This window comes from Phoenix dactylifera, chromosome 15 (genome assembly GCF_009389715.1).
Source record: "Phoenix dactylifera cultivar Barhee BC4 chromosome 15, palm_55x_up_171113_PBpolish2nd_filt_p, whole genome shotgun sequence".
Taxonomy (NCBI): Eukaryota; Viridiplantae; Streptophyta; class Magnoliopsida; order Arecales; family Arecaceae; genus Phoenix; species Phoenix dactylifera.
The window spans coordinates 11,443,233-11,462,805 of record NC_052406.1 but is presented as its reverse complement, the minus strand read 5'-3'; the positions used below and the strand labels follow the sequence as shown (position 1 = coordinate 11,462,805).

Here is a 19,573-nt window from a genome sequence, read left to right as displayed (position 1 = left end):
CAAAGCCCTCCTCTGCCTCCTCCGCACGGGTCGCTGTCCTCCACCGGCCTCCACCACTCACCTTCTCTTTCCCTCCCTCTCTTTTCCTCTCTCCCGTTTAGCCTCTCCCCCGCCTCCTCTATTGTGTCGGTACAGGGCCAGCACGGAACGGTACGGGAGCGTATTGTTCCATACTGCCGGGCAACTGGTCTGAGCCCTAGTTCTGGCATAGCAAACCTTGGTCTAATACCTCCTAGAGTATTCGAATCTCTCCAAAGGTTGAATACAAACATTCCCATTAGCTATATAATTGGACCATCATGCTCAAATTTCACCAATCAATCCTAATCTGAATGGTGACTAGAAAAACGACAAAACCTTACGATACATGTTTATTTAACCTTTGCAGCCACCAATCTGTCCATTGGCTAATATCTTCACTTATTTGACACCATCCTAAAACTTAATCTCAAGCCGAAAACCATAAAATATCGATTAATTTATTGCAAAATAGTTGTTATAGCAGGAGAACCATAATAGTTACCACTATTTTTCTTCCCAAATGAAAAAAAAGAAAAAAATAATGGCCATGGTTTAGACCCTTCACATCCAAATATCTGCATGAATGCGTGCACTTGGCCGGCCATATCCATGCACACGCATGTGTGTCACATGAAAAAAAAAGGATTAAAGAAATTTGTTTCGATGTGATCCGTTGTTTATCCATTTCGATGTTGGTAAAAAATTGCGAGTTATTTACAACTGTGTATCATATATTCTGGTCTACAAATTTGCTTAAATGAACCTATTTTTGGATAAAACATCATGTCTAAATATGAACATTGTAACTTCAAACTTAGCAAATCCCAAACAGGTCAACATACAGTTATTTTGGTACATATAATTGGATATAATTTATCATCTAAATTTATATCTATCCGCATTTGTGTGCATGCTTTTATTAGCATCTTGATGCACATACATTTTAATGTGCATGACTTTGTAATTTGGAAATTTCTGTTTAAACAGGTTGTCAAACAAGTGTTTCTGATGTAGACGCTAGTGATTTACCACAGGTATGGTTTTGTCTATTTTGAATAGTCTTGTCCCGCATTTCATTAGATAGATATATTATATTGCATGTCAGAGGAAACTTTTAGTGACTACCTCCAGCTGTATGCCAGAACTAATTAATTACGACATTTAATTCTAATTGCAGAAATTTTGAACTTGTGAAACTTTTTCTATCCATGCAATCATTCTCTTTTACCCATCTCTTTTAGCTTGCGATAGCATGTGCCACCCATCATCTCAATAGGACACAAAGCAATGTTTGTTTCTTGTTTTTTCCTTTGGTCATTTTAATGGTCTGCTAACTAGATCAATTTTTTATCTTATACTTAGAGGAGAAATTGGTTAGCCTACACTTCTCACTAAAAGTACCATGAACATTTTTCTCACTGTAGGCATATTTAAATTTGTTTTTGTCTAGTAATTGAGGTTGCATTTGATAAGAGTAAAAAGTCTGGATTAACTTGGTTAAATGGAATAAGTTAGAGGGAAAAAAGAAGGGTTGAACTATTCCATCATGGTCTACCGTACCACTCTGTATTGTCCGTATAGGGTGTACTATACTGTACAGAGTGGAAATCAGTACAAAACTCAAGTTCGGATCAGTATGGACCCTGTACTTGCTCGTACCGAGATGTACTGAGGTGTGTACTAACCTATATCGAGGCGTACCACCCGTACTGAGATGTGCCGAGATAAAAAGTGAGAAATATGATAAGGTACTGGTATGGTATCCTGTACGGATATTGTGGGGTTTTTTATATTACTAATTCATTCTTAGATTGAGTGCGGTAAATATGTTACGAAGAAAAGTAGAGCATTTATTGACTTTTCAAAAATATCTATTCTGCCCCTTCAAAAAATTAGTTTAACCCAAGTGTTAATGCAAGCATTTGGCTGAATAAGATGGACTGAATGTGTTTCATTTTATTTCCTAACTAAATGCAGCCTAAGAGGTCTTGCAAGGTCATTTGCAGGCTCCTAGGGATTTCACTTTCAAGCTCCTACAAAAATCTATATAGAGTTCAAAGATCCATCAACGATGATATTTTTTTCAACTATTTGCATAAGGCATTGTTCCTAGTTGTACATTGTTATAGAAATTACTAAGTATCAATCATGTCACTCCAAGTTTGTAAATATTAATACTGAAACAAGAGCAATTATGGATTGAGAAATAGTCCTTACCTTCCTTATCATATTGTATATGGCTAGTTACCTATATAGGTTGCCTTGCAATTACTTGGCAAGTTAATTGTATGCCTTCGCATAAAATGCTGTGGGGGTGGTCAATAATATAAGGGTTAGCTATCACTTGAATTAAAGAATTAAAATGTGCAACCTTGTATGTCACAACACTCAAAAGTAATGCAATAAAGGAACTAACTATAGCAAGGATTAAGGATTTGGCCTGTCCTAGATATACCAGACTGGAGAGAGATTGTTTTCTTGTTTTTAGTGGTTGTTCCAGTCTGTCCTGATACCATACTAATCTAGGACCAGACTAGGACAAGTACTTGTATCGAGATTTAAATCCTTTTGTAGGAAAATTGAGGAATTCATTTTGGTAATGAACCTTAATTAGCTGGATCAGCTTCAAGCCCTCATTTTTTTCTCTGTTGCATCAGGTTAATGAACTCATTATATTTAGAAGGAATGTCCTTACTGCAAGATGTTCTAGTGTAGATGCCTGTCTTAAATCTCTACATGTAAAATACAACTCTAGGTTGGGGGTGGATCTCCATATGCCGAGGGATTCCATGCCTCTTACCATTTTTCTCTTATCTGCATAACATCCAACGACTTGCTTAGGAAGAGAATAAAAAAGGGGGAGAGGGAGAGATAGAGAGGGAGAGAGAGAAGAGGTTCTCTGCCCTTCCCTTAGCACCATGTGAGATAAAGAAACTAGATCTACCTCAATCCTTTTTTTTCTTGGTTATATGATTACCCCACATTAGTAAGCCTGCACGTCGTAGTTGCATCTCTCTCTCCTTGGAGACACTCTCGGAGAGACTATAACTGCACCAATCAAAAGTGGAAGTGCACTTGTCACTTCATAAAGGAAAACACACTTGTCAATTACATAAATGGAAAAAATGAACCGGATAGGACCATAGCCATTCGTTCATTGTTTGATGGAATCATAATCATCTAAAAGTTCTTCTGGATCTGTCACTAGCACCACATGGTGACATGACGATCATTCGTCTAATACTCTTTCTATTCAAATGAGTCGTTTACATTGCACATGCTGAATGCGAGAAAGTTTAAGGCAGAGTGGATGAAGTGGGGATGCATTTATCCAATCAATCAATACCATTAAGAATCACAACAATCTGTTGCATTAGCCTTTACCATGTGGATATATATGAGATAAGGGTGTTCATGACGATGACTAGTAGATATAGGAAAGATGTCAAACGAGCGTAAAAGAAAGAGGCTTATCTATTACACTTGCACCAATAGATGATATATTGCCGATCTTTTTATAATGGTTTGACATGTGCAGTGCATTATGAAGGCAACATCTAGGAGGGAGCTTTCAGGTTCTGACAATTTTATTGGTTTCTAGTAAAAGGAGATTTAAAAACACCTCTGTTTTGGAGCGGTTAGCTTTGCATTGGAAGCGATGATTAAGAAAGACACATCATACCTAATGGACTGGATGACACTGGTTATAATCCCTCTAAATGCAATATTTTTATTCTCATTTTTTGAGGTTAAGAATATAATAATGATCTTTCTATGCATGTTGTTCTGAGGACCATGCGGTAGTATGCTAGAAGGAGATTGCAATGATGCAAATGTACATTTATGAAGTAAAGGTCGGTATCAAGGGTCCCCGAACCGCTATAGAAGGGGGTGCTAGCTAGCGACTTGTTCGGCATAGTATGGATCCATACTGTACTGTTCCAAGACATACCGATACGGAGAGTCGGAAGGGAGGGAGGAAGGGGAAGGGCGAGAGAAATCCTAACTCCAACCCGATTCTAAGAGAGAGTGAGAGAGGGGTGGAGGGAGGGAGAGGGAGGGACTTACGCGATGTGCGGTGGACCATTGAGCGGCCGAGGAGTTAGGGGGTGTGGTGCTCGCAAGCGAGGGGCGAGAGGGGTTCTCTTGAGAGAGTTCGAGCCGGGGGGGGATGCTTGCTCGATTTTTCCAAAATAAATGGATGAACCATGCCCATCCCCAATTGGTCCGCCTCAGTATGTCCCGAATCGGCCGGTTCGACGCAGTTCAGCGAACCTTAGTTAGTAATGACAGGGAGCTTAGAAAAAATAAGAAAACTTTAGAGAAAGCTTGCATGATTGGAGAGCTTAGCCCACAAGAAAATGTATAAGGTGATATTTTGTGGACTTATAAAGCCAATCCAAGTCTAGGGCTCATTATCTTTTGCATGAGACCTAAGAGTGTGAGTATGTACGTATATGTATGTATGTATGTACTTATGTATGTATATATGTATCTATGACCTTTATCACATGCTTATTGGTTCTCCACATAGGTATTTTCACTATATTGGTGAGTCGTGACCACATTGATTGTATTTCTCTAGATATCTAGTCTATTTCTCTAACAAAAATTATACTTTCCTTTCACGTTTAGAGCATGGCCTCAATAATACCATTTTTTGAAATAATGGGAACATTTCTTAGATGGATGTCATCTTTCTGCAGTCTCTTAGAGGCAGGTCAACCTTCTTGCAGATTTTTTTGGTTCTCACTTTTTGTAACAACTTATTTCGTAAGTTCCTTTATCCTCCTCCAGTTTAGTATGAGTACCTCCGTCTAAATACATCAATGAAGCAACTCATTAGCAGCCAATTACTAGAAATTGGGAATCATGGAAACTCCAAAACACCACTCATGGCATTTTCGATATGTACCAGATATGGATAAGGCTCCAATTTGGCTTGGATACATGTTCGATAAGGGAAAGAAGTATCCTGACTTTTTATAATTCGAAAAGGATCTGGATACTCCTAACATATGTCTAAAACTTTTTGAATACTGCTAGGATATGTTCGGATACTTCCAAGACATATCTAGACACTAACTTAAAGTAAGTTATTAGCTACGCTCTTTTTATTACTTATGCTATCATTGAGGTCAATTTTTCTTTTTTTTCCTTTTCTCCTCTTCTGCAAAATATTTTTTGATTTTTCCCTTCATGCATCTCTACAATGACTAGAAAACCTCTTCTTTTACTTTTAAGTTTGGTAGTTCTTGCCGATGTGAATCATAAGATGGGTGAGCTGCATTGGCAAAGTAGGAGGGTTGTATCATGATCTCATTTTCTTACAATGCAGCATTTTGTTTATGTTGCTGCATTTTTTTTTGGATAATAGATTTTTATGTTGCTCTAGGCTAGCTGCATTTGTTTTAGTTATGTTGCTGCCTTGAGTATTTATAATTTCCGGATAAAGAATGGATAAAGAATGTTTGTTGCATCTATATCTATTAACTTACATATGTTTACTAGATTGATTTTGATTATTGTTGTTAAATATTTGTTTGATTTCATGTTGTGAACTATCTTAAGATTTGTGATGTTGAATGCTACTATATGGTATTATATCATAAACCAATCATGCTTTGGATGTTTTGTTGCAGATATATAAAATAATTTATTTATTGGTGTATCCTAGCATGTCCTAACCTATTTTTTGAAGATTTTCCATACTGGAATATCTGTATCATGTCGTTCTTGTATTGAGTATCCAAATTCGTGCTTCCTAGCTAGAAATTGTGATGTCAATTGGCAGATAAATCATTCTAACATTCACAAAAGTTTAGCGGGTACATTATTACAGTAGCTATTTAGTTGTACGATGGAATGAGTTTTTTCCTCTTATGATATTCTACAGCCAATAATCTATTTAGGTATGAAGAAGATTTGGTTCAGAGTCAATGGGTAGGTGATCAGTTGAATTCTTTAGATAAAGTCATATGGACACTGCAAAAGCTTCCCTATGTTCCGTCACATCCCTCGAACACTATTTAAACTAGAAAACCGGAGAAACTTATATGCTGAAATTTATTTAATCTGATTAATTTCTATTGTAGTTTGGCCGAGTTCAATAACTTGAATTTCTTCATACGCAGCTATCTCTAGCTTCTAGTAGAGAGAGGGAACTGCAGGCTGATCTGGCCCATCTGCAACTAAGGTATAGCATCTATTTTCTTCAACATTTATCTTTGGGGCATTGGACTGAAACTTGTCTTATATCAGCATTGGAAAACTTTCTGAAGAGGTGCAAAGGTTAAAGTTGAAAAATTTTCAGGTAATTTTATATGCAAATACTTGCTGAATTAAGTTTGCAATTTATTAATCTTCTGTCAGTTATTGCTTTCTTTCTTTCAAAAGAGGTGACCGGCAGGCTCCAGTTGAACATTTACATGAACCACTTGCTCATAACACTTGAACAAGTTATTGATGTCCTACATGACTATCATATTCAGCAATCACAATACTTGCATCAAGTTAAATAAGTACAAGATCATTTGATATGCACATCGAGGATGACTGGACTTATACTATGTTTTTAACTTATTTGGTGAGGAAATATCTTGTGCTAGGTTTGTCACCAGTCCTGTCTGACAAACTGAAATTGCACATAATGTGTACATGTACGCGATAAAGTTGATCCAATTAGAGCATAAGCCTGCTCATGTCAAATTCGAACATGGGAGTTCAAAAAGAAAATCTAAATTGTTGCATATGATCTGGTTACCTTTCAACCGTCTACAAACAAAAAAACCATTTATTCTAGAAATCCCTTGCTTTGGCACGAGCTTGTCCCAATAGACAGTTTTTTTAAGTATTGCGATACTGTCTTTTGATTTGATTTATAGATCGGCAGCATCCGAAGTAGTTGAATTTTGGTTTGTGTATATTTTAAGATGCCATGATCAAGTTCAACAGTTTGGATTCTTATTTTACACCTTGTGATACATTTTTGGACACTATAACTATCTGTACTAAACTTGATCTGTAGGCAAGAAATCCTGGAAAAATCTAAGTTTTGGTTTGTAACCATTTTAAGGATTGATCTCACCGTATCAAACTGATAGCGTTACAGTTTTGTTGTTGTGACCATTCCGTTTAGCAACTACACTATCTCTGCAGCTAGAACAAGAAATCTATGCTTTGTATGGCGAGAGGACGCGGAGAGAAAAGGCACAGGGATGACATTATCACCAAAGAAGATAACCGCAACACAGGATTTCGAAAGGAACTAGAGTTGTTTTGCAACTCTGTGCTCCAGATTGTTTACATGTAATATCTTTGTACAATCATGATCCCGGGCAAGTCATGCACATCCAATTTTGCATGGTTCTCTCTGTGGGAAACTTAATCTTGTAAGTCAATTATTATGCGGCTTATTTATATTGATTTATTTGCAGCAAATTTTTCGTTGCAGCAAATTTTTCTGTGTTGTAGATCAACTTGCACACACCAGGTCCAGCAGGAAGGTGCAGGTTGCATGGCCCCTGCAACCTAGGCCCGACCAGCAGTAGTTCGACCCATGGTACCATTTTTTGGCTGCAGGACGAGCTGCAGGGTGATTTGCTCCAGTCTCCAAGCACCCCCTCCCTTCCAGCGCGCACACCCTCCCTCAACTCTGCCATTACGCCGGCCTCCCACGCCTTTGCACCTCCTCTCACCTCACCGATGCTGGTGACTTCCACACCTCGCCGCTCCTGCTCCCCATGCTCCTTTCTCTTATAGCAAGCAAAATGCCTCTCCTTTTTTTCTTTCTTCTCTCACTTCCCCAATCTCTTAAGAGCCCGCAGCCACGGCTTTCCTTATGACAGATGCCACGGTGGAAGCAATAGAAGATGAGGAATTAGAGCAAGGAAACAGGGGGCTAGTTGCCTGACCCTGGAGTTCAATTGAATGATCCGCGATTTAACAAATAATAATATCAGCATAAATAAACACTAGCCAAAAAGTCTAAAGTTCCCTAAATCGATTCAAGCCAATCTTCGCAGATGCTTACATGGGAAATCCTCAGTCCAAAAAAATAAAAATAAAAAAGAGCTCAGTTGAGCACAACCATATAGAGTAATATCTTAGAAAACATGGAAGCACTTGGTAAGAAAATATTATACCCAGTCGCTGATGAAAGTTCGCCCAAAGCATCATGCTCGTTCTGTTTCACCTACTAACTTGACCAACTCTTTTAAGAGCATAATAATCCACATTCGATCGATCTCGATGTCACAACTAAAACAACGGTCATGCTGGCTACAGAGAAGCATCAATTTGCAATATCTATATCGTGCCCTATTAGAGGCTGAGTATGCACACCACATGCAGAATATACCGTCATTTTCAGACAAGTTAAAATTCAAGGAAATGCTTAATCTTTTACTTAATCTTTTACATCAACACAAGTCAAACGCTTCAGTGTAATGAATCCACAGTTCAAGGAATATAGTATGAATTCATTCCTCGCTTGAAGGCATGCTTAAAGTAACAACCCAGCTAAGGTAGCCAATATGGATGGAACTTTTCAGATATGGTCCCAATTCCCAAACGTACTAGTAGGATGCAGAACAAACTGATTACCGCAAGTTCATCCCCGCATAAGACCATTAGTGGCCATATTTCTGGAACTCCCACTCACTGTTGTCTGTACATTCACAAGAGCAATCAGGAATCACCAAGCATGCCATATAAAAACACATCAACTTGCAAACGTTAACGAGACAACAATAGTTACCCAAAGGGCAAACTTGACGAGTCTTGAGCCACCGACTGATGCAGTGGAAGTGAAAAGCATGATTGCAGACACCTGTTTTCAGCAAGACATTGTTTTTAATCAGGTGAGATTGATCAAATAAACTTTAAAAAATCTTCCAATCAGATCATCCAGAACCTGTCAGTCCGATGAAATTCATTACACCTATAGCATTACTCATTAAGAGGCAGAACCCAGCAATAAATTGATGCTGAAGAGAAACATCATGATCGGCACCCTCCTTTCATTCCTTATGACAGTAAATTTTATGAAAGACATCGTTAGCTGGTCAACTGGTTCGGATGGTCCTGGATGGGACTTGGGGTAAACATTGAGCTTAAGGCTTAAACGTTCCCCCCACCCCTTTTCTCTCCTCTAAACATTTGGGTTTGACCTGATTTCCATCGCCCCTTTAATAATTGATTTTCAATTAACTTGGTCTTGGTTTGATTTTCCATAGAGACCCTTAGCAATTGAACTTGAGATAGTTCCTAAACTAGTATCAGCAATTGAATAAAATAGATCATCAGAACAACAAGCAAGTCTTCTACACTAAAAATACATAAATGTTCTATAACTATATGCATTCTTTTTTTAAATGGTCATGATCTCGGATATGTTCAGAAGAAAATGCCTAATTTCAAGCTGTTTGCAACTTAAAATCAAAATGACAAAAAAAAAAACATTAGGCACTAAAATAACATGCAGTTTAATATTTGTTGAAGGATGATAAAAGAAAAGGAGGCAAAGATCCAAGGCATATGTGAAAGATGTTACGATAAGAGTTTCAAAGTAAATAGAATGCAGCCTCACATAGAAATGCTTGATGAATGAGTAATAAAGCCAATCCCATTTAGTTGGAACAAGGCTTGATAATTATCATTATGGTAATGTTTCATAATCCTTAAATAATTTTTAGACAATTTCAGCCAAAAAATTACCAAAACTACACAAACATAGATCCTATACAACAACACAAATATTCCAAAATACTGTCTGATATTTCTTCGTTTCTTTTATTTTTCTCCTATTTTTCTAACTCCTGATCGACACTCTGAAACTTGAGCAAAAATGTCAAAACCATTTGAACTGTCAAAAACATGACTCTAACAGGTCCCAATCAAAATGAAACAAAATTTAAAAACCTTGGTTCAGGTTCTCATAATTTGTCATTAGCTCTTTAAAACGGATTGAGTACGCTGCAGTGGGATGAGAAAATTCATTTACATGTGTTTCCACTATTTCAGTATCCAGTAATATTTTGACTTATATAAGATTAACCAAAAGTATGGTTTGGATGCATCACAATAGACAAGATAAATAGTAAATACGTTAAGAGATTACAGCAAACTCAGAAACTAAGCCTCAATATACAATTCTTAGTAATAACTACTGTTTGTAACAGTCTGAAGTCTGAACCATTCCCACTTGAATTTACAATACATAAGAGATATTGCAATCAGGCAACTATCCACATAGGAATTATAACCATACATTCCCAAGTCATCAACCTTATGCATTGAACGATTGCAAGTTCAGAGTGCAAGAAACTGACTACAAACTAAAGAATTAGATCGGAAGTCTATAATGACTCTAGATTTGTTAATCAAACATCGCTCTTAGCTCAAGAGTTTAGATCAGTCAATTCAGTCAACATCGATAATGATTTGTTATAGCTTTGTTCAATTTTATGTTTTTTGAATTTCTTCTGAAGTCTACCCATCCTCTTTCCAGATTCTGAAAAGAATTATGAGGCAATGAACAGGTTCGCACACTGGTTGTTTAATACGTTCATGAGAATGCCAATAAATGTTAGTGCAAAGTGAAATGAACTAAATAATTCTTCTTTAAATGAGTGAATAAAAGAAAAATAAAGGCCAATACAATGAACAAATAAAGCATGCATATCATAGGCTCACTATAGTATAATCACAGTCATAAGATAAAAAAATGACAAGGTCCTACATGCACGAGCAGGAGCTTTTTTTGGTAACTTTGACAAGAGGAAAAGAGACATAACCAAAAGAAAACCAAAAATAAAGTACAATCGGAGTCCACAAGCAAGAGCTTAATACAGCAATAGGCAAAAAAAATATAGCAAGCAACATGGAAAGAAATGCCAGTATAAGCATACAAAATGCACTCATGAAAGAAAAGAAATAAAAGGATGAGGGTTGAAAAAATGGACTATGAACTCTTACGCATTAAGAAATTGGTTGCAAAATCATATACACTACATTACAAAACAATTCACTCAAGCAAAATAACATTTTGCAAAAGTTATGGCCCTCAAATATAAGTTTAAATTTCTGATCATACCAAAGATTTAAATCTTGAAAAGAGAACAAGCATAATAAGAGATCAAGTACCCAGCATCATCAGGCTTCTAACTCTGATTAACTTCATCAGGACCAAAAAGATCTAAGGTATCAAACATGTATTTCCTAGTTAAACAATTGTGTATTTCCTACGGTCCCGGCAACTGATGACAGATCCATGCCACAATAAATAAAAGAAAGAAGGAACTACCCTTCTCATATAGAAACAGAACTAGAGCGGAAAAAAACTTGTTTGCTCCCCTTTCATTTTAGCTGTGATTTTTATTCATTAATAACGGCAGCTTGATCTACCGTGATTTCAAAAAAGAATGGCTTCTATAAATAAAAAGGATATAGCTCGAATATTAGAAAAAAATATGTTGCGACCAGGTGAATTGGAAATTAGGCAAACAGACAAAATGTGTGTTTCCTGTAATTACTAGAACAGATAACAAAGATAAAAATTTAGAATGTTGTTTAGGTGATGTTGGCCACACCAACGACATAAGCGCTGCATGGACATAGATATGAGAATCATATTTTAACATGTAAGTATCTAACTCTGCAAGAGAGAGAAAAAAGGCAATACAAAGGATAAATTATAATTTTAACTAATTTATAAATTTATACATATAAAATATTGTTTGTTTAAACATTAAAAATAAATATTAGGAAAATATTGCTTGTTAAGATCTTTCAATATAGATATTTCCTATTCAAACTTTCCAATTAACTCGAGGAGGATTTCCCCCTTTAAAATTGGAAGTGAAAATTTCCCTATATAAAAAAAAATATTGGCCAATCACTTAAAGAATGAATACTCACTTCTAGCATGGCAATGGAGAGTTAGATTCATTGTTGGAAAAGCTCAACTCTCCACCAATCTCTAGAAATAGAGACCATAAAACTTCACAATATCCAAGTGTCCAATATATAACCAACTCAGGTACCTATGTGACATGGGTTTTTTGAAGCCAGATGCGAGCGACCAGGTAAAATAGGTGACATCGCAAGGCATCAAGTCCAAAAATGATCCTGTGGAGTTAATAATAAGCATAGAAACTAGTTGTCCATGACATTCTCTAATCAAATATTACATCACATATTTTACATCTAAATAATTACAATTTAACCTATGCTGCATAGATTTTGACTATTAATATGATTAGATACTATGCCATATTCATAGATGCAAGTCAAGAACATATAGTGACTTCTTGAGAGAGAGACCCCAAAATACACTAATTATAGATATGCTACAATGTCCTTTTCCCTAAATCATTTCCAGAAAGGGATTTTTAACTCTCTTCTACATTCAATTCTATATTTTCATTTTGGGCTTGTTTGGTTCGCAGGAAGCATTTTTTTCCCTAGGAATATGATTCCTCGGAAACAAATTCCTAGGAAGAGAATGCCTAGGAAAGTACTTTTGGCATGTTTGGTTGACCATGAAAAATGACAAAATTCCAAAGTGCTTATGTTGGTTGGCCATCCACTTTTCTGGAAAAGTTATGTATAATTCTTATTTTGCCCTTAATAAAAATTAGGTCTTTAATGCCTCTTTAATGCTTCTTTAATGCTGAAGGGCCTTTTGGGGAAAAAATAAAAATGGAGTGATTCCCGCCTCATGAGAAAGTAACTTTCCCATGTTTCTAATGGGAAAGACTTTTCCATGAAATGTGGGAATCATATTCCCATGGGAATACAACTTTTCCGTCTCTCTCCTTTGAAAACTCCAATCAAACAAGAGGCATCTCATTACTTTCCCGTTGACCATACTTTCCCCCCTTCTTTTCCCGCGAACCAAACGAGCCCTTTATAGGACTTAACAAGCTTACTTTGGAAATCAGTAAAAATTAAATCGTGGTGCAGGAACAAGCAATGGAAATTCAAGCAAAGCACCTAGAAGCATCTAAATCATTAGTAAGTTCAAAAAGACTTTGTTAAAATGTCACTTTTTTAATTATAGTTGTTTTACCCATTAGTGAACTTGGTTGCTATATTTCAAAAAACACATGCAATAAGGCTAATTTAAATTAGAAATCCTATAATGGCAAAAACCTAGATCAAATAAATTCTATAGCACATAATAATACATATTTGTTTCATTAGGGGGAAAACAATGGGCATCCATCAGCAATTGTAAGAGTGAGGCCAAGAATCTAGGGCAATGCAATAACACGAATAAAAGGTTTCAACATCAAACTGTAGTTCTCTTCTAAGTCTAGCATTTTTCCCCTAGGAGGGGTGCTCGAGAGGCCCAAAACAGTAGTAGATAGTCTAAACTCCAGCCAAGCTTGGTATTGCGTATTCTAGATCGAGCTAGATTCTACTCCTAATGATTCATCCAAGGTTCTAAGTCAAGTTTGACACTTAAAAAAATCAAGTGACGAATGATTATCAAAATGCATGTCCATATCATAATACAAATTACAATGGCAGGTTATCGGCACAACAAACAAACTGTGCATTTTCTATCCATCATCAATATTAGTTAGCATCATTGAATATTGACAAGTATTCACATAAAGGCATATGCACCAATACATAGCATATATCCTGCCTTCCCTTTCAAACTCATGATTGAACATCCTAAGGATGCTTGCTTTTGGTCAAGATATCTTTTTCTGCATATTTTTCCCCTTCCCTTCACTTTTGAATAATTCAAAGGCTCAATGCATGTGCTCAAATAAATTCATAATGAATTTTGAGATTGTGTTGTTAATATGTAAAGTACGTAGCTGCTTTTAATTGGCACTTTAGCTTATTTGTACCGCTTCCTCCATCAAAAGATATCATCATCCCCTATCGCCCATACTCTTTCCAAGTCTAGAAGAATTTTGGAGGGTTGGTCCCTGATTTTCATGAGTTTAAACTATGACTGATAAGGTAGTTCTCTCTATCTGCCAACTAGATAGATAACTTTCACAGCAACCCTCTCTTTTCTCTTAGTTTTGCTTTAGCTAGAAATTTTATACTAATTTCTAAAAGGTTGCTGTCTAGTTAGCCGCACATAAAATCTCTTCAATCTATTGAGCCTTCTCGACTCTAGTTGTACCTTGTAGCCAACCCCATAATTGATAGGAAAAGGCTTAGGGCGATGATAATGATGACAATGATGATGGCAAATATGACGGTAATTTTAGCTGTATGACAGATTTCTTAAACTCATACGATGCACAAATTCAAGATTTCGCAACATTGAACGGTTTTTGACCCAGCCAGCAGTACCTGATTGATTGTTGACTGGTGGCATTGCACTACTCTCACTCTTCGTTGACAACTCAGCGAATGAGCCTATGTACGTACGTACGCTGTACGCTCGCTAGGCAAAATAGATAGGTCAAGGACAGGATAAGGGTGACGAGAGCGTAGAACGACACCCCCAACCAATCACACTCTTTCCTATCCCTATCCCGGTCACGGGGCTTGTTGCGCAATTGCTTCTTCTTAGTCTTTTCTTCTTTCTAAAGAACCAGCGATTTGATACCTAAACAGAGCAACTATCAGTTTAGTAGCTGTCGAAGACAACCTGGGCGTGCAGGCGAGCAACGTGCTGCTCTAAGAAGGGGATCGCTTTTCCCCTCCTTGTACGTGGGACTGGGCTCGGAGCCAGCGAAAGGTATGCGCATATCCCGTCTCTTTTTGGCCCCTTTTATTCGGGATGAAAAAGAGGGATTTCTCAATCAGGAGCAAAGAGAACACTACGGAGCGATAAGGGCTACGAAACCAATGTTCGGTTCATTCTTGAGATTCCCTACGGCATAAGCAGCAGTAGTAGCAGTAGCTAATTCAAAGGCGGAAAGGGATCTGTTCGAACCAGAACTGAGACCTCGATATGGTTCTATTCTGTTCATAGTATCGGAGGTGCTAAACTAAAGGTGGGGTAGGAAGAAAAGAGACTAAAGAGCTGTGCGGCGAGGGTTTCGCTCGCTGAAAGAAAGGCTTCTTTATTGAGTTGAGCATAGAATCACGCCGCTGGATTGTCTCAATCACTAGGCAGATGGTTTAACTGTAGCCGCTAGCGGTGATTCCTGTGGGAAGCACTTCGAAAGGAAAGGAAGTAAGCCTACGGCGGTTGATCAAAACTATCACTCTCGGGAGCACCAAGTCGAAGCGTAGCGGAGACGCGGTAGCTCAGGCTCAGTTAAGGCAGAAGAAGGAAGTCGTCTTCTCTCTCTCTAGTTCCGATTCGATCGAATGAAAAAAAAAGCCTAAAAACGTCCAGAGTGAGAAATTTGGGAAGACAATCAGTAGTAATTCTAGGTACTCTCGCATGTAATGTAGGCTTAGCGCAATCACATATATCTTGGACAAGTTATGATTCTAGATTTCCACAAATTCTGTTTTATATTTATTTGTTTAAATGTCTATTTCATTAGTCTAAACTAGTTAAGATTTATCTGAATTCGAAAAATAAATAAAATGGTGTACATTAACATACCTATTGTGAATATTTATAGGCAGTTGCATAACTTTGAATGTAAAATAACAGCATAGCATGGCAGAATATATATACAGAAGCAGGAGCATGATTCTTGATACTCTATTCCTGGACCATTAGCCAAGCTTGGTCAAAAGCCAGCCTACTACCACTCAGCCCGCTCATAATGGGCTCCTAAACAAACTAAGGACCTCATTTCAGAGACTATAAGCATGGCCGTTCAAGTTCCAAAAAGGGGAAAAACTAGGAATGAGAGTTGTAGTGCTAGACCAATATATTTTACCTTCTCCTAGTTGCCACCAAGTAAAAGCAATGACAACTTTTGTTTCCCATGTTGATCCAAACATCAACTTTCATATCAACTTGTAAAATTGGTCAAGCTATTCTAATTACTAGACATAAAAGTAAGAATCATGCTTAGAAATCTCAGTTGAAATTCCTAATAATAGCAAAGCAAATTCTTTCAGGTCGGACATCCACTTGAAGACCACCCACATGTATTGGGTTGATAAATCCAAGAGAGCTATACTATTAGTTACGGTGCTGGAGTGATATATTTTACCTTCTCCCGGTTGCCACCAAGTAAAAGCAATAACAACTTCTGTTTTTACATAAACATAGTATCGTGACTTTTTCCCAAGTTGATCCAACATCAACTTTCATATCAGGTTGTTTCAATAGAATTGGTCAAGCTAATCTTATACCTGGACATCAAATTAAGAATCACGCTAACTTAGAATCTCAATTAAAATTCCTAGTAATAACAAAGCAAATCCTCATGGGTAGGACATCCACCTGAATCCAATAAGGCCCATACGTTGGACAATGAGCATAAAGATCTGTTATGTGCACATTCTTTAAGTTGACATAATCTCAAAACCTGTTTTCATTAAACTGCTCGAGCTCATCTAATTCTTGAAATCAATTTAAGAATCATAGAAATATGAAACCCAATTAATATTCCTAATCAAAGCAAAATAGATCTTAAGATATAACTTCTAATAAAATGAGTTGGAAGATGCTGAACCTTTTTACCAGAAGTTTCAATCGAAAATACTTAATTGTATATATCCGTCCAGTGAATCTTTAGAAACTAATAGATAGTAAAAAAATATAGTGTAAAGCATTTAGCATTCATAACACGCAACACAACTGCTAAGAGGTTCCACGGTTCACTAATATTATATATAGAAGAACATAAAATCCAAGACTTCTATATGCACTCCCACGCAAAAAGCACTAAATTGCAGACTCGCTAGGGCACAGATTAACAATCTTGACTGATATCTTACGCAACAAAAGAAAAAAGCTAAACAGGATGCTCACCCCAAGCAACGGTGCATTCTTCGCTAGTCGCACTGGCTTGGTTCGCCTGGCACTCGATGCCTGCCAATAAATTTCCGACGACCAGACGCATCAAGAACCCAAACAATAAAAAGGGTCAAGAAATAAAACCCTAACCCTTACCTTAACTCTACGTATAAGTCGAGCACACAAGAAAACGAGCAAAGAAGAACGATTTACTCACAGAGATCCATGATGTGGTTCCTGCAAATAGCGCAGTTATCCACGACGATATCTGCACCAAATCCAATTCAATAAATCAGTCAACTGATGGATCAATAGCATCCAAGCATCAGATCCAGAGCATGAGGAAGGCTGAGAACCGAAACCCTAGCCCCAGAACCGCTAGGGTTTGAAGCGAAGGAATCCGCGCTAGGGTTTAGGGAGGGATCGCTCGCGTACCCCAGGCCCAGAGGGCGACGGCGTTCCACTTCTTGATCTCGAAGCGCTTCGGCTTCTTGGAGGACGACGACGGCCCGGCGGCGCCGCTCGATCCCTCGCCGGCAGGAACCATGTTGATGTCCGTGTCCAGCGACGCCATCGGATCGAAGAATTTAAACCGAGGAGAGCAGGAGAAGATCTAGTAGAAGACGGGACGGGAAGACGAGGGGTGGGGGATGAGGTAACAAGCGGAGGGTCGGGTGGAGAGGGTATTTAAAGGGACCGCGCTGTTATGTGGCTTTCTTTTATGTGTATATGATACACAAGAGGTATTTGAATGCCAAGAGCTAGCTTTATTAGAGACCCAAAGAAACTTCCCGTGGGAACGAAACAGAACCCCAAAATTTTTTTTTGCGCACAGGATGGTAACCTTTTTTTCATCTCTCCTACGTAAAAATGAAGTCGACTTGGATTACAGGGAATATGAGAATTCAACATATCTTATACACATGTCTAAGTAAGAACTAATTTGGTTCACGGGAAAAAAAAAATATATATATATATATATTAAAAAATTGATGCTCAAATATATCTCACGGGAAGTAATTTTTGCATTGTTAACTATGAAAAAATGACATATTTCAGAGTGGTTGAATATCTACTTTTCTATAAAAATTATATAAAATATCTGTTATGTCTTTAATAAAAAAAATTTATCACATCCTATCTAAAAGCTTAAGTGTATTTTTGGAAAAAAAAATATATCTCAAATTTTAGTATGTGTGAATTATATTTTTTTATATCTTATATGGATTTTTTTCCTTAAAATATAAAAAATTTATTCCTATGAGAAAGCTATTTTTTTAATTAAAAAAATACTCCAACCAAAAATAAGATATATTTTTTTTTTTTGTTGACCCCACTTTTTCTTTCCATTTTTGCGAACCAACTGAGTCCTCAAAACTAAAAAGAAAAGCATGACCGTGTATCCAGGATTGTTATTTTCATAAGAAAAGTTCTATGAGCTCATTTTGACATAAGACTTGACTATCGCTTGGAGCAGGGTTTAGTCTTTTGAACGAAAGACCATCCAATCACATCATCATGCATCTCAAATCATTTTTTGATCACATTAATACATAATATATGAAAATTTTAGCTCCTTGTTTTAGCTGACATATTGACCACGAATTTGGTATCTACTGTTACATGTCAGTCAAAATATGTAGATATTTCGATCAATTAAAGAAATTCTTTAGCCACATTTCTCAATCGAGAATTTATGCCCCTGTTTAATTAAATATTAATCACCCACCAAGCTGGCTAGGATATCCGAGCTCAAAAGTATTGATGGTAATACATTGCAAATACGAAATTCTTACATGAAGCTCCTTTTGTGAATTTCTTTTCCTCTTTGACCAGCCAATAAAATTAGTTCGTTTCCATCAATAGTCAGACTCTGCTATTTTTTGCAGTCAACGCTAGGAAATTCTATTCAAGTTCTAATCGTATCATTTCTTTCACTCCACAACACACAGAATAGCATCACGATAGAGTATCTCTTGACATCCAAGCTCGAGCTTCTGTCATCCACTGGGTTCCTTGAATAACATAATGTCGTCATGCTTTTTTCAGATGATTACAATGTCGTCATGCTTAGACATCACTTCCCGTTAAGCCAGGCCGTGGGCCTCCCGCATAGAAATTTCTCCTGTTCTTGGACAATTATGGGCATTTGACACCAACGGTCGATAACGGTCAAGCCGGGAAGCCGCAGCCAGGCAAACGATCCCACGCTTACCAATGTTTCTGGGTGAATTTTCTTGATTCTCACGGGCGTCCGTTGGGAAACGCTGATCCATGGAATTGAGCTTCTAGCCTTGTGATATTTAGGTTTAGAATTCTTTGGACAGATAAATTGAAACCTTAGATTTGTTTTGAGGTCATCATCATGTTTATATATGCACACACCCCATTATTTAGGATTGGAGATGATAACAAGCTAGCAAAATGGTTAGCCAAACAACGCTACGAGTGTTTCCACACGTTCAGCTTAACAGATTTCCAGAGGACTCCTTGCCCAAGGAGAACAACAATGCAGAAATGTAGAAGAATATATGGCATTTAAATTGGACACTGATACTATGGATCATGACAAGCTGAGAAGAAAATTTAGAAGAAAGGGATCGGGTGGATTTTGCTGCACCATTATTTCGAGTTTGTGAATTTCTATGTGCAAATATACAAATTTGTCTACGGCCCGAGAGAAGCACATAGCCCTGCTTTTGC

The 19,573-nt window shown here is 37.3% G+C and overlaps 2 protein-coding genes across 5 annotated transcripts in view; one reads left to right on the top strand and one right to left on the bottom strand.

Annotated features, from left to right (window-relative positions):
- LOC120103718 (serine/threonine-protein kinase BLUS1-like) overlaps positions 1-7,461 on the top strand; it is a 36,105-nt gene extending 28,644 nt beyond the window's left edge. For all 4 annotated transcript variants that reach the window (XM_039134436.1, XM_039134438.1, XM_039134437.1 and 1 more), the window contains 4 exons: positions 1,009-1,055; positions 6,156-6,217; positions 6,283-6,334; positions 7,180-7,461. In XM_039134436.1, coding sequence (XP_038990364.1) covers positions 1,009-1,055; positions 6,156-6,217; positions 6,283-6,334; positions 7,180-7,242 — 224 coding nt within the window. In that variant the 3' untranslated portion in view covers positions 7,243-7,461. The remainder of the gene's footprint in view (positions 1-1,008; positions 1,056-6,155; positions 6,218-6,282; positions 6,335-7,179) is intronic.
- Positions 7,462-8,385: 924 nt separating this feature from the next.
- LOC103711519 (RING-box protein 1a) lies at positions 8,386-17,583 on the bottom strand. The gene is made up of 5 exons (XM_008797690.2): positions 17,306-17,583; positions 17,088-17,138; positions 16,886-16,945; positions 8,780-8,851; positions 8,386-8,689 (listed from the first exon to the last, which is right to left on the bottom strand). Exons 1-5 carry the CDS (start codon positions 17,442-17,444, stop codon positions 8,652-8,654), a joined length of 360 nt encoding a protein of 119 aa, XP_008795912.1. The 5' UTR covers positions 17,445-17,583; the 3' UTR covers positions 8,386-8,651.
- Between the last annotated feature and the right edge of the window lie 1,990 nt (positions 17,584-19,573).